At 34.2% G+C, this 25,819-nt stretch overlaps 3 protein-coding genes across 7 annotated transcripts; all 3 read left to right on the plus strand.

The window, feature by feature from the left end:
- The first annotated feature begins 1,576 nt into the window (after nucleotides 1–1,576).
- LOC103931021 (ATP synthase gamma chain 1, chloroplastic) lies at nucleotides 1,577–3,179 on the plus strand. The gene has a single exon (XM_009340428.2). The coding sequence runs from the start codon at nucleotides 1,927–1,929 to the stop codon at nucleotides 3,037–3,039; it is 1,113 nt and encodes a 370-aa protein (XP_009338703.2). The 5' UTR covers nucleotides 1,577–1,926; the 3' UTR covers nucleotides 3,040–3,179.
- Nucleotides 3,180–7,254: 4,075 nt separating this feature from the next.
- On the plus strand, nucleotides 7,255–8,806 carry LOC103931022. 2 transcript variants are annotated; one of them, XM_009340430.3, is made up of 3 exons: nucleotides 7,255–7,585; nucleotides 7,709–7,775; nucleotides 8,006–8,806. In XM_009340430.3, exon 3 carries the CDS (start codon nucleotides 8,023–8,025, stop codon nucleotides 8,647–8,649), a length of 627 nt encoding a protein of 208 aa, XP_009338705.2. In that variant the 5' UTR covers nucleotides 7,255–7,585; nucleotides 7,709–7,775; nucleotides 8,006–8,022; the 3' UTR covers nucleotides 8,650–8,806. The 2 variants fall into 2 exon arrangements, with proteins under 2 accessions (XP_009338705.2, XP_009338704.2); XM_009340429.3 differs by having other exon boundaries at nucleotides 7,266–7,585; nucleotides 8,002–8,806.
- A 9,548-nt stretch (nucleotides 8,807–18,354) lies between these two features.
- On the plus strand, nucleotides 18,355–23,007 carry LOC103931023 (probable beta-1,3-galactosyltransferase 2). Of its 4 annotated transcripts, none has more exons than XM_048564026.1 (11): nucleotides 18,355–18,770; nucleotides 19,529–19,625; nucleotides 19,709–19,770; nucleotides 19,847–20,058; nucleotides 20,149–20,212; nucleotides 20,601–20,673; nucleotides 20,818–20,938; nucleotides 21,162–21,249; nucleotides 21,331–21,456; nucleotides 21,554–21,663; nucleotides 22,507–23,007. In XM_048564026.1, exons 1-11 carry the CDS (start codon nucleotides 18,637–18,639, stop codon nucleotides 22,653–22,655), a joined length of 1,236 nt encoding a protein of 411 aa, XP_048419983.1. In that variant the 5' UTR covers nucleotides 18,355–18,636; the 3' UTR covers nucleotides 22,656–23,007. The 4 variants fall into 4 exon arrangements, with proteins under 4 accessions (XP_048419983.1, XP_048419982.1, XP_009338707.2 ...); XM_048564025.1 differs by having other exon boundaries at nucleotides 18,356–18,770; nucleotides 19,706–19,770; XM_009340432.3 differs by having other exon boundaries at nucleotides 18,358–18,770; nucleotides 19,532–19,625.
- Nucleotides 23,008–25,819: the final 2,812 nt, after the last annotated feature.

A 25,819-nucleotide genomic window follows, 5' to 3' on the forward strand; every position in this document is an offset into this window, starting at 1 on the left:
ACAAACACTTTAACTATTTTTGTTTATTATCGTAATCTACTTTTACAAATATTTTAGTTTTTAATTAAAAATAATTCAAATATTGTTTGTTCAAAAAAAAAAAAAATATATATATATATATATATACACACTTTTAATACAACATTATATTTACACCAAATGGTGAGAAAGTGTGAGAACATTGTTGGAAGGCTATTCCATAGGTAAACGCAACTTTGAGTCTAAATATGTAGAAACTCTAGATTTTTTTTTTCCTTCATTTTCTCTCCAATTTATAGGTTAAAAGAAAAAAAAATTTATAACCAAAATCCAACTGTAAAAATAAAAAGTTAAAACAAAATTGAACTAAATAGTAATTTCAATTTTAACAAAAAAAACTGAACCGAATGAATCCGAACCCTACTCCAATCCTTATTTTTTACTTATGCATTCCATGTTTTAATGAATATCATCGTACACAATCTCAAGAGTTTTCATGAAGTTGGTACTTTGGAGTTTGGAGGACTTCCACCGTTATTATGCAATTTCTCTGAATTTAAACCTAACTTCTTGGTCAGAGAAAAAATGGTTAAGGGAAGTTTTATTTGAACACATAACTTCTTTTTACACTCAACTTACTCTCTACATTCTATTATTTTTAATTAAATACTTAATATCTCTTTAAACCCAAATTTACTACCTAAATTAACCTCACAAACTCAATTCAAAATGTAAATTTATCTTTACAGTCCTTTAGGAAATAAAATCTCACATTAAATAATTTGGTGAGGTTCTATTGTTTACGAATCTTCCATATACTAATAATAACTTCTTTATTAGTTTCCCCTTCAGATTGTATGGCTTGAATTTGACAAAATGTTGTGATTGTTGAGAAGAATATAAGAGTTTTTTTCTGTCGAATTTGAAAGGATATTAGGTTAAAAGGGTGAAAATCCTTAAGCCTCAATCCTCATAACTCAATGTCATTGCTACTCCTCTGTATACTTCTCCATTATATCTAGTAAAAAAGAAAAAATTGGAAGAAGAAAATAATATTTGCCAAAACTGCATGAAAGGATGAGAGAAAAGTGGAATTATTGTATTTGCCAAAAATGCATGAAAGAGATGAGGCAAGTAGTATATGCCTAAACCGTCGAGGAAACCAAATTGGTAGGGGAAACCAAACTGCATGAAGGGATGAGAGAGACATTGAATTATAAGATTTGTCTAAACCTTCGAGGAAACCAAATCGGTAGTGGAGGTTTCACCACCATACACATTGCGAAACTCAAAACCCCATCTTCTCAACTTCTAACGTTGATAGCTGTGAATTGAAACCCAAAAATTTATTTTTTCTCCATTCTAATAAAAGCTTGTTTTTCTCTATGAGTGCTCTTAGAGTTTTAGCTGGAATGAAGGTATGATAAACATTGTATGATGGTAGGGTTTAATTTTTTAGAGTGGGTTTACTGATAAATGTTTGTTTTATTGTTAATTATATTTGTACTTGATGGTAATTATGCAATAAGATTAAAAAATAATTCACGTTCAAAATTTAAATTAAGTGTAAAATGATATTATATGGGTTGAAATAAAATTTCTCATGTAAACTTTCCATTAATTCTTCCTCAACGATGAATGACCTCGTTCGGTAATCGAATAGTTAGATACCGCTCTGTAGTATTGGGTTTAAACCTCGCCGGAGAATCCAAAACATATGCTCAGCTCCACAGTCCATCTCAAGCCAACTCTAGTCAAATTGACTCCTGAGTCCTGACTCCACAAATCTCAGGAGTAAAAATTTCCACCAACAAAAATGTTGTTGCGAAGATACAATTCCCCATAGGAATTTTCAATTTTGATACTTTCGTAAAGCTTCAATCCAATTAGGTGTATTGCAGAGATTTTGAATTCGCTTAATTTCTGCAAAACCAAAACCAGAACCCAATGGCGATGTCCAATTCAATCATGTGGGTATCTGCAAAACCCCTATTTTCCAACACATTTCTCCAAAACCCTAAACCCCTTTTGCCCCAAATCTCACCCCAACCTCTCCATTCTCGATCTTCAGCAACCCGCTGCGGTCTGCGTAAGCTCCGAGGCCGAATCGATTCCATAAAAAATACCCAGAAAATCACCGAAGCCATGAAGCTCGTGGCGGCTGCCAGGGTTCGAAGGGCCCAGGAAGCAGTTATCAATGGCCGACCCTTTGCTGAGACGCTTGTGGAGGTCCTGTACGACATCAATGAGCAGCTTCAGTGTGAAGACATTGACGTCCCTCTCACAAATGTTAGACCCGTCAGGAAAGTTGCCATTGTCGTCATCACAGCCGACCGAGGCCTCTGCGGCGGCTTCAACAACTCCGTGGTCAAAAAGACCGAGGCCCGAATCGCGGAATTGAAGAAACTTGGGTTGGATTTCACTCTGATCAGTGTTGGCAAAAAGGGTAACTCGTATTTCATGCGTAGGCCTGAGATTTGTGTTGATAGGTTTATTGAAGGTGGGTTGTTTGCAACAGCAAAAGAGGCTCAGGTCATTGCTGATGACGTTTTTTCGCTGTTTGTTAGCGAAGAGGTTGATAAAGTTGAGCTTGTGTACACTAAATTCGCGTCGTTGGTGAAATCCGAACCGGTTATTCATACATTGCTTCCATTGTCGCCGAGGGGAGAGGTTGTTGATGTGAATGGGAGTAGCGTCGATGCAATGGAGGATGAGTTCTTTAGGTTGACAACTAAAAAAGGCAAACTGAGTGTGGAGAGGGAGAGTGTGAAGATAAAGAGGGAAGGGCTTTCGCCGGTTATGGAATTTGAACAAGACCCTGTTCAGATCCTTGATGCCATGATGCCTCTCTACTTGAACAGCCAGATTCTGAAGGCACTACAGGAATCAACAGCAAGTGAGCTCGCAGCGAGAATGAATGCTATGAGTAATGCCACTGACAATGCAGTCGACTTGACGAAGACTCTTTCGAATGTTTACAATCGGCAACGACAGGGAAAGATTACAGGTGAGATATTGGAGATTGTTGCTGGAGCTGAGGCACTCAAGGAGTTTGAGTAATCGCGGGATATTCCTCGTTCTTTGTTCAGTTTTTGTGCCACATTGTTCAAGATAAAACAAAAGCAGATCCCGTTATTTGTGAATTGGAATTGTTGGCAGGATTGGAGCTTCATATGTGAATCATATATTTCCATCTTCTACTTCTCTGACTAAACTTGCTCAGTTGATTGTGTCCACAGATTAGAAATGTGGAGTTACAGATGATATCACGTAGTGAAAAATACAAGAATCAAGAAGATCTTGTGCTCCTAATCTGAATACACTCCCATGGATTAGGATACGTAATAGCCATTAGTGAGACATAAACGTATAAACTCAGGACAAAATCCAGAAATTACAACAAGAGTGGCATAGAACAACGTTGCCCGAATAGAATGTTCACTTACTCGGAATGAATATTGAAATTAGTCTCGTTCTTTATTTCACATGAGTCCATCAACGCTTACAGAACCAAAAAGCATGTGAATCCCACAATACTATCAATAATTTGATACATGAAAAAATCGAGAACTAGCTTGATTCGTTTAGGAGGGGCAACCGATCCCTCGGTCATGTTTTGTCTTCTATATTTATGAGTTATGACTTCTCTAATTCATGGCTTTCCCTATTCCAAATAAGTAAACACGAGATAAGTTTACGGTTTCAATTTGTTTGTAAGAAACCCCACTGCATAACTTTGCCGCCACAGCCATCTAATGCATATGCATTGCACCACATTAGCAGTAAGAGTCAACAACTTTATTCCGATGTTTTCTTATTAATAGTAAGTTTTAAGGATGCTTTTCCCTGAGAGATTCTTGTGCTTGTTTTTTAAGTGATCACACTTTTGAGCGAGCAAATGGTGGCAATTGCTCGTGTTTTTTGTCCTCTGATAATGCGACTTGGTACGCCCAAATACGATGAATGTCGGCTCCTCGACATGCTGTTTACAACAGCAAGGACATTCAAAATTTAGTCCTTTCAATCCACAGTTGCAATTTTATTTTCTTGTCTTGATTCTACTCACATTTCTTCATCGCACATGCATGCATCACTTTTATCTTGTTTTTGTCCTTCCTAAAATGTCCTCGACCGCTCAAAATGAAAAAGTTTTTTTAGCTAAAATGATCTTTGAGATTGGCATAACTACTCACTTTGATTCTTAAGATTTGAAATTGATAAAAATGGTCCTTAAGTTTGTCAATGACAATAGAAAAACATGAAAAAGGAGAAGCATACTCTACGGGTTAGTTTGGTATTGCTGTGTTTTTAAAAAAAATTGTTTCTACTTTGCTGTAAGAATAAGAAACTATAAATTAAAGCAATTAGTGTTTGGGAAATATTTTTATAAAAGTGCTTTTGATAAAATTTAAAAAAAAAAAAAAAACAGTGTCCAAATATTTGATAAACTTTTATATAAAACTGCTATAACTATGTTAAATGACTGAAAATGATATGATAGTCTAAATAATATAATAAAATAATTATTTATACATCTCTTTCTAGAACTGTCCTCTCCCTCATATTCTCCAGGCTTTATTTCTTCTTCGTTTTTTCCGTCGTCTTCGTGTTCTTCAATTTCATCTTCTCCATTTTCATTTGCCAAAAAAAAAATAGCATTGTTCTCAATATCGACATCATCCCCACCTTTACCTCCCAGAAAAGCTTGCATTTCCAATACCCATTAATTTTTTGGGACGTTTTGATATAGACACTTCGTTTAAATTAAACATCTATTCTTTTTGCAAATTTGATTAAACATTTTCCCTACAATTTTGGTACTTTAAATTTATTTCATTAGAAGTTTATTCACGTTATCATTCCCTTTTTTCCTTTTCTACCTATTTTTATGCATCTCTCATTATGATGATTTAAGATTTTTATTTTTATTAAAATATTTATTTTAGTAAAGTAAATAGAATGTAACAAAACTCGTTATTAGGTATGTTTGGTTATAGCGGTATGTTTGATTATAATGGTACATTTAGTTACTTGATACATTTGAATTTTTGGTCCATTTAGCTTTGTGGTACATTTGAATTTTTGGTACGTTTATTTTCAAAACATAAGTTTTATTACATTTTGTCCTCACAACGAGGAATTACTTTAATTAATTTTTTTTTTTATGGAAAGAGTCGTGAACAATGTAAAAGTTTAAATTACTTTAATTAATTATTATTATTATTATTATTTATAGAAAGAGTCATTGATCAACGGACAATAGACTTTTTGTTAATTCAAAATTATATGATTTATCGTTATTATTTAGCATTATCTACAATAATAAGGATTTATCTTCGATCAACTAAAAGTTGTTCCAGAGACTTATCTACCAAAAAACAAGACTATCTAGGGCATTGTGTATGAATCAAACATATTTTTAAACATTCCAAAAGAATAAATATTCATTTTAATATAGTTTATAATTGGGTACGTTTTAATTCGGGGTTGGTACGTTTTTGTTTAACGTTAATACATTTTCATTTAATGTTGGTATGTTTCCATTTGGCGTGGGTGTACATTTAGATTTGAAAAGTTTAAATTTTTAGACTTAAATATAGTTGAAATTATTTAAAATATATAGAAGATATTTAAATGTAAATTAATTTCAATTAATCTGAAGTAGTTCAAGTCTGAGTATTGTAATCAAATACTTCAAAAGGTTAATCAAAAACTCAAAAAGCATAAATATTTAGTCTACAAAAGTCTAAAATAAGGCATCTAATTCTAATTTTTTCTAATTTTTTCACCCAGAATATTAATATTGGGTTTTGGGCAGGTTGCATCGGTAGAATCGGGCTGGGTTTTGGGTATGGTTGCATTGGAAGAAAGGGGCTTGGGTGGGATGGGGAGTTCATTGTGAGGGAGGAAATTAGTTGAAGAGGGTAGGTCGGGGTTCAAAAAGGGGTTGGACTCTCGAATCTTTCTCTCCTACCATCTAATAAGCAAAGGGAATGAAGTTTCAGGTTCGTATTCTTTCTGCCATTCTCTATCAAAGTTGTGAGAATAGTTCCAGATGAAATTTTTTGTCGGTATGATGGAGCGACAAAAAGAGGGTAGGATCGGCATTTAAAAACTTTCATTAAACACACTGTTCACCCATGTTTCAAGAAAAAAATGATGGTTTTTCAAAGCAGCAAATATCTTCTTCCAGATTTCAGCTTTTTCTGACTGTAACTTCAGAAATAAGCTCTCTTTTGCTTTGTTACCAAACACAATTTTCAGGTCAATTGTTTTTCACCCCTGCTTTTAAAAAAATTTAAGCAGTACCAAACTAGTACTACATGCTTCTAAAAAAAGTGCTTTTGTTTTTGTCAAAGCATATTAATCAATGTTTATTCAAGAAAATTTTCAAATGACAATAATACATTCACATATTTTACAAAATTACAATAATTGCCCTTAATTATTTGCTTTGACAATTATTATATCATATTAAATATCATATCATTTTTAGTCATTTAACATATTCATAACAACTTATATAAAAGTTTATCATACATTCAAGCACTATTTTTTTGTATTTAGACCCTAAACCCTAAACCTTGTTAAAAGCACTTTTACAAAAAAAAGTTTACCACACACTCAACAAGTCTTTCAACTCTTTCTATTCATTATAATACCTAACTACTATTTCTAACGGTTTTTCTTTTGGTGTAACAATTTTCACATTTTCGATTTCTCCTTTTCTAAAAATCGTTTTCCTTATTTTGGTATTTATGCAAATATTTGGTTACAACAAATTTCGCAGCTGCTTAAGTCACAGCTGTTGACTCTGATTCTTTGCTTATAACTATAAAATTATAGAATCTAACAATTGGGGAGTAAAACATTTTCTAAATTAAACATGTGCATATCTGCTACGGCTGGCCTGAAAAAGAATGAGGAATAAAATCTGAGGAAACAGAAGCACAGCAACACAAGGCAAAGAAACTTATTAATTAATTCTGCATTAGAATATTCCTGTATTATTTGTTTTAATAATATATAAAAATGAAATGATAAGTAACTTGAAAAATCCAAGTGGGGTTCGAATGGAAAGCATCCCACTCCTAATCTGAAGCAATCCATCAATTCAGCATCCTCATTCCTTGCCATACATTAGCTGTTTCTTTCTTTTTCTCTAAATAATAAATAAATAAATAGACGATACTTACTCCCCAAATAATATTTACCAAGGAATATTTTTTTTATTTGGAATCACCATAGAAAGGTAGTTATTTTGTGACCGAAATGTTTGGGTTTCAATCGTAAAAACGGCATCTTTATAGAGTAAAGGTAAGACCGCATACAATAAACGTTTTTTCCCGACTTTTGCCAAACGAAGAACGTTGGTGGCTTGAGTTTACCTTTGGGTTTTATTTACCTTTCTTCTTGAATTCAAAGTCAAAACTTGTTGGGAACCAAAAGAAGTTTCATGGAAAACCATCAGCTGGGAGATCTACAAAAGGGCGGTCTGTCTTATGCATGCCACTTTTCACTGGCCTTTTCCACTTGTGGCTGCTGCTTCCCTGCTCCATAATATCTACCCCTTCCTAGTGGAACTCTTTCAAATTCAGTCACTCAGGTAAAATTCTTGTCAAAACTTTCTTGTGCTTTCAATTTTCTTGTAAAAGAAAAGAAAAGAAAAGAAAATCATCATCTGCAGAACCTTTCTCTTTAACTTGGTGTTTGCTTTCCCATGTTGCAGAGATATCCCTTTGATTGGAATCTTGGGAAAGTAGTGGTGCCTGGTGGTGCTTGTCAATCACAGAAAGGTAGATTCTTATTTCCCTCAAACGAGACATCTTTTTCAAGGGTTTTGCTCTTGAGTTTTTGCACCCAAATCCTCTTAAGTAATCTCAAGAATCTTTTCATAGTTCAAATCTCTTTCCCCGTAGTTTAGATTGGATTAGAATATCGCTTGAATAAATTTTTTTTAAAAAAAATCTCTTGTCTCTCGAACTTGTATTTATTGTTTGCTGTTTCAATTTCCTTGGATAGGTAGGCAGGGGATAATCAGCAATGGAGAATAGGTATGGCCTAATAAGGCAGGCCAGTGGAGTTTGGAGGGCCTTGAGAGATGGAGACTTTGAGGAAGATGATGTTTGGGAGGTTCTAAAAGATAGAAACAATACTTGTGGTAAAAATATGGCTAACGGATCCAAAAATTCCCATGTTTCTGTTCTCAGGCACCTCCCAACTGCCTCAAGAATGATTCCGAAACCCAGCAGCCACAATTACGGCAGTGGTAGCAGCAACACAACCAATCATGAAGCCAAATTTTTGCAGCAATCAGCGCCTGTCAACATTCCTGATTGGTCCAAGGCTTACGGTCAGAAACCAAACAAGGCCTCCAAGAATGTTTCTTGGCGGAAATATGAGCGCGATGGTGCTGGTGATGAAGGCGGGGATGAAGGCGGCAGAGATAGCGGTGATGATTATGAGGTGGTGGTAGAGGAGGAGGAGGAGGAGGAGGAGGAGTATAATTCAAAGGTACCCCCTCATGAGTTTATTGCAAGGAGACTTGCAAGGAGTCAGATATCTTCTTTTTCTGTTTTTGAAGGGGCAGGGAGGACCCTCAAGGGGAGGGATCTTAGTAAAGTGAGGAATGCTATTTTGATAAAAACTGGGTTCCTTGAGTCATTGTGATATTGTAGGCCTTCTTCTCTCATCCAATGCACTCAGGAAGAAGGTATTGCTATAAGTTTCATGTAGTTTGTATATGGGTCTTGTGATGGTTTTTTTGTCAGAGATTGTGTCATGTTGTTTGTGGAATTGCCAGGAAATTCATCACCACTTTCCTCAAGGTTTTTAATTGCGCATATTTCTCATTTACCATAAGTTTTGACTAACTTAATATGACATTTACACATCTGATGTAATGTTTAAGTGGCATTCTGATGTAATGTCTAATATGACAATGGAAATTGTGGTACAAATAGCGCAAGGGTAACTGTAGGTAGATCAAAGCAAATATTATAGTGCTAAACTAAAATATACAGCTGTACAAGCTGAATAGACTATGATTTGGACTCTAGGTGGCATTGCTGACTTTGACTTGGATGATGAGGTGTCGTTTCACACCTCTTCAAGCTGAACGGACGGGAACAAAGAAAGCTTGGATTAATGATATTGAATTTTGGCCTTAGATAGAGAATTAGTATGAATATCAACAATTTGATGTTGGCCACTAAAATAATGCACATTGAGAAGATGAGCAAGGACTAATCCTTTGATATAATGGTAATCAATTTTCATGTGTCTTGTGCGAGCATGAAACACTGGGTTGGAGGCCAAGGAGATGGTAGAAACATTGTCACACTAAAGAGTAGGAACTTGAGACAAAGGAATCCAATATCTCGATTTTTTTTTCTTCAAATCCATGTAATTTATGCAACTGTATGGGCAAGAAATAGATATAACAGTTTCTTGCACAACCCATTAACTTGACACGAAAATAAATAGTTTCGAGTCAATACATTAACTAATTGCATCATTATCAGGTCACCCATTTCAACCCATCAAGAACAATGTTAGTTTGGTAATTTTCTAACTACTAAAATATCCTTATTATAATAGCTATTGTGAGATTAAATCCTTACCGTTGAATTTTTTAATAGCCTCTCACTCTATATCATATCTCTCGTCGGCCCAAGTCCAAAGACTCCAAGTACCAACTCCCTCTATACTCTCTGTCTCATTTGTAAGGTTCTGATTTTTCAAAAAGGCTCCACAACCCTGAAAGAAACCTCCCTTCATTTGCAATTTGAATATCGATGTACATTTGATATTTTGTATTAATGCAGTAATGTTTTTCATTAGATTCTTATTTTGGAGTATGTAATACTTGGCATAACACGATCCGTTAAGATCTCAGGTATGTCGCATAAACGTCATGAACACAAAACACACGACACGATCATCAGGTCTAGCAAGAGATATGTACTATTTCTCTGTTGAAGAATGAACAGTATGTTATTTCTTTGCACTCCAACTAATGACATTACTCCCCAAGTATGCACAGTAACTACTTGTAGATCGACTGTCAATTTCTTCATTGTCCTCGAGACATTCATTTTGGAATAGATGAATAGTGATTACATGAGTTCATATACAATTTTCAAATAGTGATTAATAATCAAACAAGGCTAACTAATCAGAGTAATATTCCAATTAGTTGGACATCTGTCGTAATAGAGATACAGTTGTACAAGCTGACTAACTGTGGTGGCACTGATGACTTTAACTTGGACGATGAGCTGTCTTTTTAAATACGGGTTATAACCAATCCACTTGTCGTTTTCTTAGAGTAAAATTGGACTATTCAAAGAGTTTATTCCATTTACCACAAAATTATGAAAATTAGAAATAATTTAGTATTACGGTATATTGATATTTATTTTTACTGTAATTAAAAAATATTAAGTTCGAATCTCATAAATGACGAGTTCATAATTAATTAATTTATCCTATTTCTTAATGTATATCATTATATGAAAAGTAGTATTATTATTTATTAGGTCATGCATTATCTTGTAAACCTTGTAGTTTCGCATTGCCTTCTGCCTGTATGAATGTGGTCAACAATTGGCTCAAATTCATTTTCCTGGGTTGGCCCCCTAATTGTGGGTGACGAGGTTGGGTGGGCAAGGACGTGTTTGAAAAAGATTTCTCGTACTCCATGATTGCATGACGTCATCTAACACTCTAATTAGTGATAACTAAAAGAACTACTGTACTGACTCAGCACAGTAAATCCATTCTGGAAGAGAAATATCAGGAAAAAAAAAATATCTGTAAAGTGGAGGGAAGAAGATAAACACGGAACTAGCCCTTCTCACCTACAAATCAAGGCCAACGAAATCATGGCAAAGGGTTTCTCAATTTTTAAAACAATATTGTTGAAGTATCTCGCATCTATCGTACTTCAAAAAAAAAAAAAAGTTTAAACATCTAAATTCCACTTGAACTAATATTAAAAAATTTTGTGATAAAACTCAATACTTGATGGATTGTGCAGGTAGTCTTTATCAAGTTTGAGACAATATGAGTGTTGTTGAAAGTGGACATTTGATCCGTCTTTCTGATAATTTGACAAATATTAATCGATATTAGCACATCCATGTTTTCATATAGCGATTTTATTATAAATTAACTACTAATTAATTTCCCTGCATTAAGAACTTAAGAGGCATAGGCAAAAAAAATTGGACCTTTCATGAACCACATGACATCGTTGGCTTTTTAGAACTAAAAATCATTGACAAAGAAATAAAATATTTGAACAACTCCTCTCCCTTTCTTCCACCGTTCTCCGACTTGTAATACTACTCGCTCACTAACTACTACGAAAGGTATGAGTGTCCATCATGGATGACTGTGTTCTTCTTATCAATTTAATTTTTCAAGTTCTTGTTCTATATATATTGATAATTTTAAGCTGGAGGGTTATAAGTTATATGGCGTACAATGAGAGGAAAACAAGGCTAACGTTTTTACTCTTAATATATTGAAGTTTAAACTCATTTAACAGTGATATAACTACATGATGAGAGAAAAACAAGGTTGACTCATCTAACAATGATAAATAGAGTGGTGAGCATCACCATCACTTGAGGGTGGTGAGCAAAAGTATTCGCATATCATAAAAAAAATCATGAAAAAAGTTGAAATTTCACCATAAACCAATTGGCAATTAATCCAGCTTACTTATAAGCAGTGGCGAAGCTAGAATTCTTTGTGAGAGATGACCTTTCGTACATGTATTGAGAAAAAAATTCAAATTATTCACAAAACTGACTCATTAAATTTAATAGAGAGAATCAAAAGCAGTGTATAACACAACTAAGTGGGAGGCAGATAGCAGGATAACTAGTAAAAATTCTGAAATTATAGCAAAAAAGGGCAAAGAAATCTGGTTTGAACCATTCCTAAATTATAACATCTTAAACAAATTTGAGATAAAAATAAGGAGAAATTAGGTTTTCATCCTTATTTTTTCTACTCCATTGATTAAAACCTTATTATTTTTCAAATTTTTATCAAGGTCATTCGATTTTAATAAGTGCCATTAATTATTAAAAAAACAAAATATTTACATGTCAAGCTAATTAGTTTTAATTTTAAATATATTCATTTAGTGTTAGAAACATTACATTTGATATATTATATTTATGGCTAAACTTTTTATCATATATTTCTATTTCTAGTTTGTACCCATTTTTAATTTGCAATCATTTTTTTAATTGTACCAATTTTCTTTTAAATTTTAATTTGTACCCATATATTAATTTCTTTTTGTCCCTTATTTTTTAAAATTTTATTTGTACTCCTAATTTTTTAACCTTTTATTTGTACCCATAATTTATTTATAACGTACCCATTTTTTTTACAAATGTACCACTTTGTTATTTGTAAAATGTATCCCTATTTTTCTTGAAAGTACCATTTTTTAATGTAAAACTTATTTATTTTTTAATTTGAAATGTACCATTGTTTTTTTTAATATAAAATGTACCCATGTTTTCATGTAAATGTACCAATTTTTTATATATAAAATGTAGCCAAATTTTGTTATATAAATGTACTCATTTTATAAAAATAAAATAAAATCCCATTTTTTTATAATCTAGAATGCACCCATAAGCAATTATTATTATTATTTTATCAAAACCCCATAAGCAATTGTGAATAATTAAATTGGTAGTGTAAATGAAAGCAAAAAAAAAGGGTTGAGTCTTTATTGGTATTATTGCATCTCTTTTATTATTATGTCATTTATGTAGCAGGAGAGAAATTTCAATTAAAAATCTAAAATGCATAAGGTTTTGGTCTATAACAGTTAGAAATTAGGAACTGCAACTAAAATATCCCTAAAAATAAACAAATAAACAAAGCTTTACAAGTCACTTGGAGAAGAACATATTTATAATATTTACTAGGACATCACATAAAAACAAACTTAGCAGCCATATAAGGTATTTAAGTGCTCTATCACATGCATGACTCTAATGCTTAGTGCGATCTTCCCCTTTGAATCCCTTTAATCTATTACCTTTGCCTACACTTTACACCATTGCTAATTTGCAATGTCGACATACGATCTAACATGGAAGAACCAACCTCCTTTTCTCACTTAAAATATTTGCTTACAGAGTTTTTCTAAACACAATCGTTCATGCACATATGTCTTAAATTTTAGATAGACGAGACATGGGTTCACTCTAACAACATCGATAATGTTCCCATTTAGCCACCTATTCAATCCATCAGGTGTGAGGTTTTAATACAAAAGGTCTCGATGTTAATTAAAGTGGAGTAATTCTCCTTAAAGAGCTTGTTCTCAAGCTTTTTAACCGATATGGAACAGAGGAATTCTAACAAAGAGGTGAAATCATAATTTCGCTACTATAAAAACTTGATTGGCATACTTATCAAATTAAAATATAGACATTTGTGCTTTCTCTTTCTTTAACTTATTATGAGATGCATCTTGCTTGCATACGTCAAACAACTTGACCACTTCCGTTTAAAAAGAAAAGAAAATATAAAAAAAACATTATGGTCGGATTACATTTCATAGAAGTTGATGGAAATTATATATTATAATATGAAATATTGTAATATATAATTTTAATAATTGAATGGAAAATATTGTTAATTAATTTCTTAGAAATGTTATGTTGTTTAGGTGTATTCCCTTGATAAGTGATGTATACTTATAGATGAAAAATTACATTCTTTAATAAGTAGAAATTGGATTCTATATAAACCCATGAAACCATTGGTATTATATATAGAAAATTAGAGTTAATTTTTACTCTTGAGAAATAGGGTTTCCCCACTTTGTTTATCTCATGCTTCGTGTGTCAAATTTCAAGTCGTGTCTTGAGAGTACGGAATATATAAAGTTCGCTAGAGTCCGAAGATTGAAGTGCTTTGACTTTAGATTATAGATTGTTGAATCCTGGGAAATGGACGCCTAACAAACTACAAATACAAGAGTATGGGTGAAATTTTATCTTTAGGACATTGCATTTATGCAAGTCTCAATCTCCAAGTTTGTCAGTTATTCTAACTTTCTCTCTAGTTGTTTATATTAATCTCATATATAATTGATGTTATGAATTTCTTTATGATTAATATCATTGAAATTATATTATTATTTTTCTTATTTTCTAATATTGCTCTAACAAAAGTTTAATGGAAGTCTATCTCATTGTCCCTATTGTGGCTGCCACTATGCACACACGTTTTACAAATTTATTATAAGACCTTCATCAATCGATAAATAAATCAACAGGATAACGATCTCACTTTTATATATGTAAAAATCGACATCAAGGGTTTAAGACACGAAGGAAGGTAGAACTTGCCTTAGCCTTTCCAACTTCGTGGAAGGATTCTAATTCGTCGAGTGCCAAACTTCTCAGCTCTTTCCTCACTTCAGTTGTTTCCATCTCACTTCCTCCGTCTCTGTTTAAAAATGATTTGTATCATTCCCAGAATCTTCGCAATTTCTTTATTTCCCCCTCAATTTTCTTCTCCAAATACCACATGCAGCTCACACGCGTGTGACGCACCTTCCTCTTTTTATTTCATCAGCAAAAATTGGTCCGAATTGGCCTGGGCGGATTCATTGACTTAGTGGGTTAGTCGGGTGCCTGGGCCTGGATCAGGGACTGGGCTTGGCCTATCGGTTAATGGAAGTTGCTCATCAGGCTTGGTACTCGGTAGCGGTGGGGGAGCATCTACGAGCTCACACATGGCCAGGCACAACGTTGGCACAGTGGCTGGCAGGGCGGCAACCACCGCGCACGGGTTCAAAGACTGATAGGGGAGCCCTCACAGGTATGTGAGACTTTAGATATTCAATTTACTTGAAACACCGTTTGATAACCGTTTTGTTTTCACTTTTTTTTAAACTGAAAACTTGTTTGTAAGTGAAAATTGAAAATAATATCTTGTTTGATAACTAAGCTTAATTTTTAATCTCAGGAAAAAAAAATGAAAACTGAAAAACTACATTTTTGAGTTTGACCTTGAGTTTTTACTTTTTACTTTTCAATTTTCAAAATAGTGAAAACTAAAAACTGAAAATAAAATGGTTAATAAATGATCTACATGGCATACTCTCTCTAATTTGTCGCTGAGGTTTTTGTGGGCTCCTTTTGTCTACATATCGCCTAGCCTAAGGCTGAGGGTTCATGTCGCGAAGACCTTCTTGGGTACTTTGAGTATTTTTACTGTTAAATCTTTGTTAAAGAATATAAAATCAAAATCTAACGATTACAATACCCGAAGTACCTAATAATCCGTAACATCCAAGAATTTTTTGTCGTACACCAAAACATGGGTGAGTTGTATTTGTAATTCTGTATATACTCAAAAAGAGGGATCATATGAAATGAATGGTTATTACATGTGACTTGTCGATCTAAACACAAAATGGATTAATCACACAAACTAATTAGGAAGTAGATATGTAAGCACATACTAATGAGCAATTTCTTGCCTGGTACACATGACTTGTTCTACGATAGTAGCGACAACAATTACATATTTACTTGCTAATGAGCGTATGACATACACTGATCGATATAGTCTTGAAGATGAGATGGACCAATGTCTAACACCAAGTACGCTCAAATCTTTCATACTCAACTCCCAATTTTTTGGCCTTTCTCGTTGACCCATCGTTTGAATGTAACCTCATTACATACTACATAGACCCCATATATTTTGTCTCATTGACTCACAAATTCTGAAAGAGTTTCAACTCTAATAATAATGGCTGAAATAAAGTTCTGATTACCAAACTCGAAAGTTCTACCTTACAACTCCATATATACGTTCCTTTTTAAGAATTACTACTACGTACATTAGTCAATTGGCTGCATCATTTTCAATTTGGTTGATTTTTTATAGAGACAATTTTCAAAGCGACTTCAACATTGAATCCTTTGTGTAGGATAGAACATTGTAATTAGCAAATGAGAACAAGGGAAAGAGCAAAAGAGGAATGTAGAAATAGAATGTAGCTTTCTATAAAAGTGGGGGACTTGCGATTTTCCTCAGCCTCTAACTTGTCTTTGTCTTAGAGATATCCAGGATTAGGACTTGTGATTTATGAACATAACCAAAGGTTCTAGGTTCTGATTAATGATTATGACCCTATATAAAAAAGGTTATAACCCTACATAAGGGGCCCTTACACTTGAAACTATTGACAATTCATTTGTTGGGGTCTGTCGTTGATCTGTAAAATCAATTATTTGAGTCATCATGTTCTTTACTTTTCGTCATATAATTAGATTTGGTTTTTTTAGTTAAGATGATTTTTGAAGTTGACATAACTCCTTATTTCAGTAATTGAGATTCCAAATTGATAGATGCGGTCTAAAAATTTGTCTACTATCAATCACTTTGGTATTTTTATAAAAATCTCCGTTAAATATGATAAAATGACAAAATATTCTCAATTTAATTATAAACAATGAACCAAAATAATTTGAAAAAAAAATTCAGAGTATTTTTATCATTTTATCCTTATTTAATGGAGATTTTTTTACGGAAAGACCAAACCGATTAATGGTGGACAAACTCAGGAATCACTTTTATCGATTTCAAATCTCAATGACCAAAGTGAGGAGTTATGCCAATCTTAAAGACTGTTCTAGCTAAAAAGCCGGATATTATCTCAACGATGTTATTGTTAGCTACTTAGTACGACGGTCTAGTGGTATTCCTCTTCATTTGTAAGTGAGAGTTTTTAGGTTTAATTCTCTTCGAATGTGAATTTGAACCACATTATTGCTAGGCCATTGTGAGGTTTAGTCAATTCCTCAACCCATTTTTCATATATTAAAAAAAAACAATGTTATTGTTCAATAATCTTTTATCACGCATTCGAAATTGTTCAAAATATACACCGTTCGCCTAACATACAACATTGTCACGTTGTTTGTTGATGACACTGAGAAAATTTCTCTTCCAAAAGACAAATCAATTTAATCAGAGGAAAAAAGTCCACCTTTTGATTCTCTAAAATGAATTAATTAATTCTACACCTTATGCTAACATGTGAGATGACAATCTGGTTCAACAAACATTTTCATTTCTTCACTTGCAATGCAAAGTATTCTATTAATTTTCTAATTACGAACTTGATTAATTAACAAGTACAGCTAATAAAATCATTTCTAAACTTAATATGTAAATTTTGATTTGGTCCACCAAAAAATAAAATAAAATTATAAAACCGAAGAGAAGAAAAGATAAAACTTGGATGTGGTCTCGTGAAGTTGTTTTGTATCATATCTGTGCAAAATCCAAAGCCCTCTATGAGTTAAATTACAATCTCCAACACGCTTTTAACCCTTTCAAATTTTGTTCCATTGCTATGTACTTGTGCACTACTTTTCTTTTATATGCTTTGTTAAGGTTTAGGCAATGTTCTTGTGGATGTCAGAAAGTGTAAGTAAACCTTGTGGGTGTCAGTTCTATGGTTTAGACAATCTCATACCCGCTAATTTTTTTTTGCAATTTAACATGATGAGAATAACTTATTAGTGTGGTTGTATGTATTGTGACTTACAACGAGCAACTTCGTTGCAAGTTATTTTCTGTCGTTTATTGACAAACAAAATTTTTACCTATCACGGAATACATATGCTTTTGTTTTTATCTCTTCCAATTCTATCACATGATTTGTCAAGTAAGTCTTCCTCGACTAATCACGAAAACTCAAAGGAGAGTGCCTCTGGCAACTCTACTACCACATTTCCTACCAAAATGCTAACAAAATTGAAGGGAAAATTTCATAGGGTCTCGACATAGCTGTAAGGGATAAATTCCTTCCTCCCTTTCGCTAAAAAATAAATACAACGATCTCTAATCGATTTCATATAAGTTTTCTTCGTCATTGACAAACTTATATTGTATACATGTAAAATTACACTTTTTTCCTCTTCCTAAATATAGCCTCATAGCCCAGCTATTTTAGGCCAAAAAATTACTCAAAGACTCACATGGGAGAGGTATACGATATTTAGAGGCAGGTATACAGTATTTAGAGATAGAGAAATTTTTTAACGTGTTCGAAACACGATTTAGTAGTTCAAATGTCATAATACAAGTGATTAAATTATTTTTTTCTTCGAATATCCATTTACTTATATTATAGTATTTAGTATACCCATTTTTGTTGACGGTACATTGAAAAATTCCTCAGAGCATAAAATCCTTCGCAAATAATAGGGTAGTTGAAAAGTTGTACCAAAGTATGGAAACTAGAACGTACAACGCGGGACAGAAAATTGAATATAAAAAGTGTGTTAAGGTCGGTTACGTAATTCCAGGTGAGTATCTCAAAGTTTCAACCCCAGCTGTTGGTCCTTGTTCTGACCTCCACCTTCTCTATAACTTCATACATACAAACACAACACCCAGAAACCCACCGACAAAACCAGAACCTCCGTGGTGTCGAGCACTCAGAGGAGCCACTTGGGATTTTTTAAGGAACGTGGCTTTCTGGATCTGAATTTTGGGTCAAACGAGTGCGTTGACTCCATTGACTTGGGATTGGTAAATGAGTGTTGCTCTGGTTTAGCTTGACTGGTCGCATTAGAGAGAAGAATGTCTTGGAAGAGCAGAGGAGGAGGAGGAGGAGGAGGAGGAGAGGCAGCAGCTTCGAAGAGTGCAGTGTCTCGGAAATGGACACTTTTGTTTTGTATTGGTTGCTTTTGTGCTGGAATGCTCTTCTCTGATAGGTAAATTATTTGAATTTCTACATATTTAAAGCTGCGATTTTTCTTTAAAATCCCAGAAAAAAATGATTAATTAATTTAATTTGGTGAAGTGGGTAGCTTTTGTTTTCCCTTAAATCTCTTCTGTGTTTTTGTAGTTAATGCATCATTGGTGTATTTCTTAATTTTTCTGTTAGTATCTTAAAGTAGTGATTAATGATGATGGCAGACTAGTTTATATTTCAATTAGTGGTATTACTGTTCATTGATTTTTGGTTGAATTTTCACTTTTTTCCCCCCGCAGAATTGGTAAGTTTGTGTTGTCCCTTACAATTATGAGATTAGGATGGATTTGAATTTCATGTAATAGATCCAAAGATTCAATTCAGACATCATTCTAGTAATCAGGTTTTGTCATAGTTGTTTAATTCAAGAGATGAGTCTGTTGTTTCTTCTTCATTAAGTACTAGGTCACCGTCTTCCGCCTAGTCTCTTTCTTTCCCTCCCTTTGCTTCTCAATGCCGGAAAATGTGCTGATGGGGCGACTCCTGCGTGATTTCCAAACTAGGATATTGGTTTTTGATAGCATCGTTTATGTCCTTAATCTTCACATTCTGATTACTGTATGCGACTTTTTTTCTGCAAAAATGGACATACATTCCCATCAAAACATGTTTTTACATGAACTTTATCAGAAGCGAAAGTAGCATGTTCTATGGTAGAGTTTTTTTTTTTATTCCAGGCGTGTGGTATACTAATTAAAAATAAATGGATTCTGCCAGCAGAAGGTGGTCAGTGCCTGAAATTAAAGAAGTATCGAGGACAACAAGGGTTGACAATGAAACACCCAAGTTAGTTTCTGGTTGTGATCCAACAATTGTAAGTACCTTTTATCTAAGCAGCCGTCTATTTACCTTTTCTTTATTCGTTTATTCATGTTTACTGTTGTTTTTGTTTAGAAGGATGTAGAACATGAACCAAAGGCTGTTTATGGGGAAGTTTCAAAGACTCATCACGCTATACCGTAAGTCATGATGCAGCTCAACTCATTTTGTTGAAGTTGACTCAATATTATGTCTTACGACTCGTCGAAATTGCAGCACGCTGGATAAAAAAATTTCAAATTTGGAGACGGAATTAGCTGCTGCAAGGGCTGCACAGGAATCTATACTTAGTGGTTCACCGATTGCAGAAAATTTAAGAATTCCCGAGACAAGAAATAAAAGAAAGTATTTGATGGTCGTAGGAATAAACACTGCTTTTAGCAGTCGAAAGCGCAGAGATTCAGTTCGTGCTACTTGGATGCCTCAAGGTTTTTTATTGACAACCTACTTTCTTTATGTTTTCTAATTATATGTGAATGCCTCTGACATTTCCCTTATACTTTGTCTTTACTGTATAGCGGATAAAAGAAAGCAGCTTGAGGAAGAAAAGGGCATTGTAGTTCGCTTCGTAATAGGTCACAGGTGGGTGTTTGAGTTCAATTCTATTGGTGAATAACAATTTACTTGTTTAGGTTTTCCCTTCTATAGACTTCATGTAGGTAGGCGTCTGCCTGTCACTAGAAGATCGTGGAATTTGATTCTTTCCTATTGGGATTTTTGTTATGGAATAAACAATCAACTTTATTAGAAACATTTTGGAAATTATACGTCGTCGTAGAATTGAGTTCATTTTTTTATCTCAAAGTTAATGTTGATCACATGATTTACCCTAAATTGTCTACATTTTTATTGTATCATACATGGTCATCTCAATGTTGAAATGCCTTCCTCTTCTTAAGAAGGAAAATAAAACAAGTTAAAACCTTTAAGGAATAAAGCCTGATCTGTTTTTTCTTCTATCCATTGCTAGTGCTACATCAGGTGGTATCCTTGATAGAGCTATTGAAGCAGAGGAGAAGAGGCATGGTGACATTATGCGGCTGGTAAAGCCTTAATCCTTTCAGCTAGTTCGTTAAATCCTTTTATCTGACGGAGGAGCACATATAAACAGTGCGAGACATCTTCGTAATGTGTTGGTCTGAGGAAAAAGCTAATCGATTTTGTTTTCATAAATTTGATGAAAGCAGGATCATGTTGAAGGCTATCTTGAATTGTCAGCAAAGACGAAGATATTCTTTGCCACTGCTGTTGCTTCGTGGGACGCAGATTTCTATGTCAAAGTTGATGATGATGTACATGTAAATATAGGTATATAATCATCAGGCTTCTCTGTTCAAAATATGTCTTTTGAATGTTCACAAACTGGCAATTGGCTTTTCCGGAACACATCCTAAATCACTCCTGTTTAAGGAGTCACTAGTGTTGTCATTTTTACGGGCACATTCTGATCTCCAGCTAGTGTGTAATAACTTTTTCTGTTATCGTTCTCTATTTCTTCTTAATGTTGAGTTCATTCATCATATAACTTCAGGAACACTTGGAGCAACTTTAGCTAGACACCGATCAAAACCCAGGGTGTATATTGGATGCATGAAATCTGGTCCAGTCATTGCTCAAAAGTGAGTTGTACACTCTTGAGTTATTTAAACCAGCTAGACATTTGTGGCATGCTTTCCCTTACCTCACTTGTTTATTGACAGGGGAGTAAGATATCATGAGCCCGAGTACTGGAAATTCGGAGCGGAAGGGAACAAATATTTCCGTCATGCCACAGGACAGCTCTATGCTATCTCAAAAGACTTGGCTAATTACATATCAAACAACCAGTATGTTTCCAGATTTTATGTAGTGGAAATCGTTCTGCTCAAATTATGTCTACCCTTTAGGGCCTTTCTTATTTCTTACATTTTGCTAATCATCTAGGCATGTGCTACACAAATATGCGAATGAGGATGTTTCTTTGGGGTCGTGGTTCATTGGATTGGATGTGGAGCAGATTGATGACCGGAGATTATGTTGTGGAACACCACCTGGTAATCTCATATCCATCTGTTTTGCCCCATTTTTCTAAACTCGCTTGGTCTTGATTAGGCTCTTATAGCTTTGGGAAAAATATAAAGTTCGGGTGCCAAATATCTGATTGACATAGGTTGTTACATGTTCTATGGCTCCAACGTTGTGTTTCTGTTTCATATGGTCATGTTTAATTTTAACACTTAAAGCAAACAAGTTGAAATCATTTATTTAGGTTACACATTGTTAACTATGTAGCACACTGGGAGGGGACATAGTTTGGTGGTCGTGACATAAACCATTGGCTTACATGTTATACAAGGTGCAGCCGTGTAGGCCCCACAGGGAGTTATCAGTCATTTTATTGTTCATTAAAATGTCAGATCAACTATACCTTCCAGAGCATTTAGAATTGTTTTATGGGTTGATTACAGCCCCCTTAATTGCCACACATTGTTTGGCTGATACCAGTTGCAATACACACCTAATCATCGTGGCCATCAGCTCATATAAGACATCATGAGGTCTTAGTTCAGATCCTCCGATTGATCGAGCATTTCTTACCATGACAGTTCACTTGCAGTAATGGCATACATTCTCATTTGGCTTGTGTCTAAGACTTCAAGGTCAGGGCTGATCATGTGCTAAATAACATGCGTGAGAAACACCCGTGTTAATTTCTATGGTGCTATTTCAATGTTATTGGTGTGGGTCAGTATGTTTTCTACGGGATAAGTTTTCATGTCTAGAATTGCAAAGAAAACAATATTAGAAGAAAGGTTAATGGTAGTTCAAACTAGGGATAAATATTATCATGACATAGCGTATAGTTACAAGTTTAATGGTGTTAATTGTTACCACAGATTGTGAGTGGAAGGCTCAGGCAGGCAACGTCTGTGTTGCTTCATTTGACTGGAGCTGCAGCGGGATTTGCAAGTCTTCCGAGAGGATCAAGGAGGTCCACAAGCGCTGTGGAGAAGGTGAGAATGCTTTGTGGAATGCAGCTTTCTAATGGACAAAACGTTCTTCCAAACTCAGGAGGAACATGTAAATGGCGTGAGCTTGTATCATAAAAATTCACACAGAGAACGAAAATGGGATGCATAGCAAGATGGGTTGGCTGCTGACAACGTTCCAGGGAAGTTGCTTTCTTATCTGGGGTTCTACTCCATTTTAGACAAGGAGTGAGAGACCCAATAGCAAAACTTGAAAGAAGCGAGAGATTGTAGTTAAAATCATTCTTTGAGTGCTTCCGGGGGCCACTTGTATTGTAAGTCTTCCATGGTTAATGAAGCTCCAGAATAAGTTCCAGTTGGATTTTTTTGTACCTTTATTCATGTTGTTGAAGAAGTGGTTTTTATCTCTTTCCTTGGTGATGAAGCTTCAATGTGACATCTCTGACCACTGACTAGTTGACTCAGTTGACTCGTTCATATGCATATACAGTTCTCTTCCCCAGACTGCAATGAATTTGATGAGTAGCTGAGCTAATGAATTAAGTGACTAAACAAAAGCATTTAGGTGGTAAACTAAATGTCTCAACCAAATTGATGGGAGAAATTTACCAAAAGAAGAAATGATGGGAGAAGTCAAATAAGTTGTTATTGAGAAACTTTTATGAAATGGATTCACTTTTAGTGTGGTGATTTTGACCCATTGTTTTAAGTGCCGTTAGGTCCCTACCTACCGTCTGACTAGCATCTAGCATCTTTTCTAAATTTATTCTGATCACAAAAACAAGGCTGTGTAATCTTATATAAGTCACTTGGGGTGCTATAGTAATTGTAAACACGTTGTAGGTAAGTTCTTCTCTACCATCACTTAGAAGAGAAAATTATGTTTTCCATTACCAAAAAAAAAAAAAAAAAAAGTTACAGTTAAGGAAAAGTAGAGAAGATTTTAAAGATCAAAACATGTCATGGTGAGCGCTTGTGTAGGGAGGATTTGTAGTTGTTGAAGTGCCGAACAACGTTTTGTGTCTCTCTCATGTGAAATATGGATAGTGCTATTCACACTCATTTTTATTTCTCACATACTATTATGAAATTTTAGCTGTTGGATCGAATGAATTAAAAAATATTAATGGCAAAAAATTACAAGCGTGCGTGAGAGGTAAAAATGAGTATGTGAATAGCACTATCCATGAAATATATATAGTAATTAATAATCCATTATAAGAAAAGATGATGATCAAAAGATAATACTCGAGCACTCACTAGTAAATACTTGTGTTTTAATTTTGCCCAATGATATTATCACATGTCTTATTGTTTTAAAAATAATTGACGCACTATTAATTTTTCTTGAGCTTTAAAACTAAATAACATGTGATATTTTTAAATTGAGTTAAATTAAAAAGTGAAGACATAAAATATTCACATGTAAGTAGCTAAGTATTATTTATCATCAAAATTGTTTTGCTGTCCACTTATAAACAAGTTTAACATTTCTGAAAAAGGAAGCACAGCCAAATCTAATACTTTTAATCCGTCATGCTGCAGCTGCACTGAAAAAGGACACCCCCACTATATTTCGTCTCCCCACTATCTAACAAAGACACCATTCACATTGAAAAATTGGAGCATTTGTTTGATTCAATTAAAGATTTAGTTTATATACAAAAAGAATTAGTGAATATTAATCGTGGGATTTGTCACAACATGGAGTAATAGTCTCTTTGAGTAAATTGGTCAGAATTTTTGCCTTTTATTTGCCTCTTCAAAATCCTTTATGTTGGGAAAAATTTTTTAACAGCATTACTTTGTAAGATTATTGTTTCACATTCAGACAAATTCATAGATTAGTCCTCACAAAATTTTAATTTAATGACTTAAAGCTTCAGTTTGTCTCTTAAGCATTTGTTTATTTACGATGGAATTTTTTTTATAGCAATAAAAATCCATATTGATGATTTTTCCAAAACAAAGGGGGAAAAAAAAGTAGTGGTGTATTAGTCATATCTACTTCTTCCCTCAAAGGTTTTGTATTTATTTACCACGTTACCATTTTAGTCTTAGTCTTACCAACATTTTCATCCCTCTCTCTCTCTCTCTCTCTCATATATAATATATATAATAAGACCCGTTGGGGATCATGTTGCTGCTCATGCAATACCTGCAAAGATGAGACGAAACTCAGGTGACAATGCTCCTAATTACTTCAGTGTCCTGAAGCTCATATACTCCTCCCTCAGGATTTCTGTGATTCCTCTGAGCGTTGCAACCATTGGTGTAAGTTTAAATATAGCGGAAACAAAAGAACTCAACATATCCAATTAACCACTAACCTTGTGAAGTCATAGTAGCAGATCTCAATCCCTCATGCACGTGCTAAACAAGTGTGTAGCTCTCAATAGACTTACATTTGGCTCACTATGACCAACCACCACCCCAGCTATGGCAACCTAAAGTTCTCCAATTTCACGGGCCTCAAGTAACAACTCCATTCATTTTCATTTTCTTGGATAATTACTGTTTCCGTTTTCGATACAAGTGATACTGGCATTTGGAGGACTCAAACTGCGGTCCTCTAGTCCAATAGTGGATGCTTTTAATCTACTGAGCTGGAAGATCGTTGCGCTAATGTTTTTGTTTTGAGTTATTGATTAATGTTTTGAAGTGTCTTTGTTTCTGCAGATACATGGTTTGCATCAGCAACATTTCTGGTGTGTATGCTTTTCTTGTAGCTTTGTCCTCATGGATCACGTGCTTTGTGACTAAAGCTTGGCTTTTATTCGTCTCTGACCAGGTTCATTTTCTTTTCTCTTGTTGTATCTTCAACCTAAGCTGTTTGTCGGGAAAGTCTAATTCGATTTGGTGACCATTTGGTCATTCTTATAAATCAGATAATTTGATGATTAATCATGGGATATTCTTTGTTACCATAATTGTTGATTTCTTTGATATATATGTAAATGACTAATTGGACTTCAAGTTATGTCAATTTTTGTAGAGACGACTTTTAAATGATGATAAAGAGAATAAATGAATTGATTATGATGTTTTTACGATAAATGATGTCTCATCGTTATGTAAGGAGGAATGACTCTTTACATGCAAGAAGCCAAATACTTCTGTTAGGGTATGTTTGGTGAGGGAATTCTATGCCCCATAGGATTAAGGCTAAGTTGGTAAGGAATAGAACCTAAAAAACTAGATAGAGGGCATTAGAAATGCC

Source organism: the organism of the source record quoted next, unplaced genomic scaffold (assembly GCF_019419815.1).
Source record: "Pyrus x bretschneideri cultivar Hongxiangsu unplaced genomic scaffold, Pyrus_bretschneideri_v1 Contig38, whole genome shotgun sequence".
NCBI lineage: Eukaryota > Viridiplantae > Streptophyta > Magnoliopsida > Rosales > Rosaceae > Pyrus > Pyrus x bretschneideri.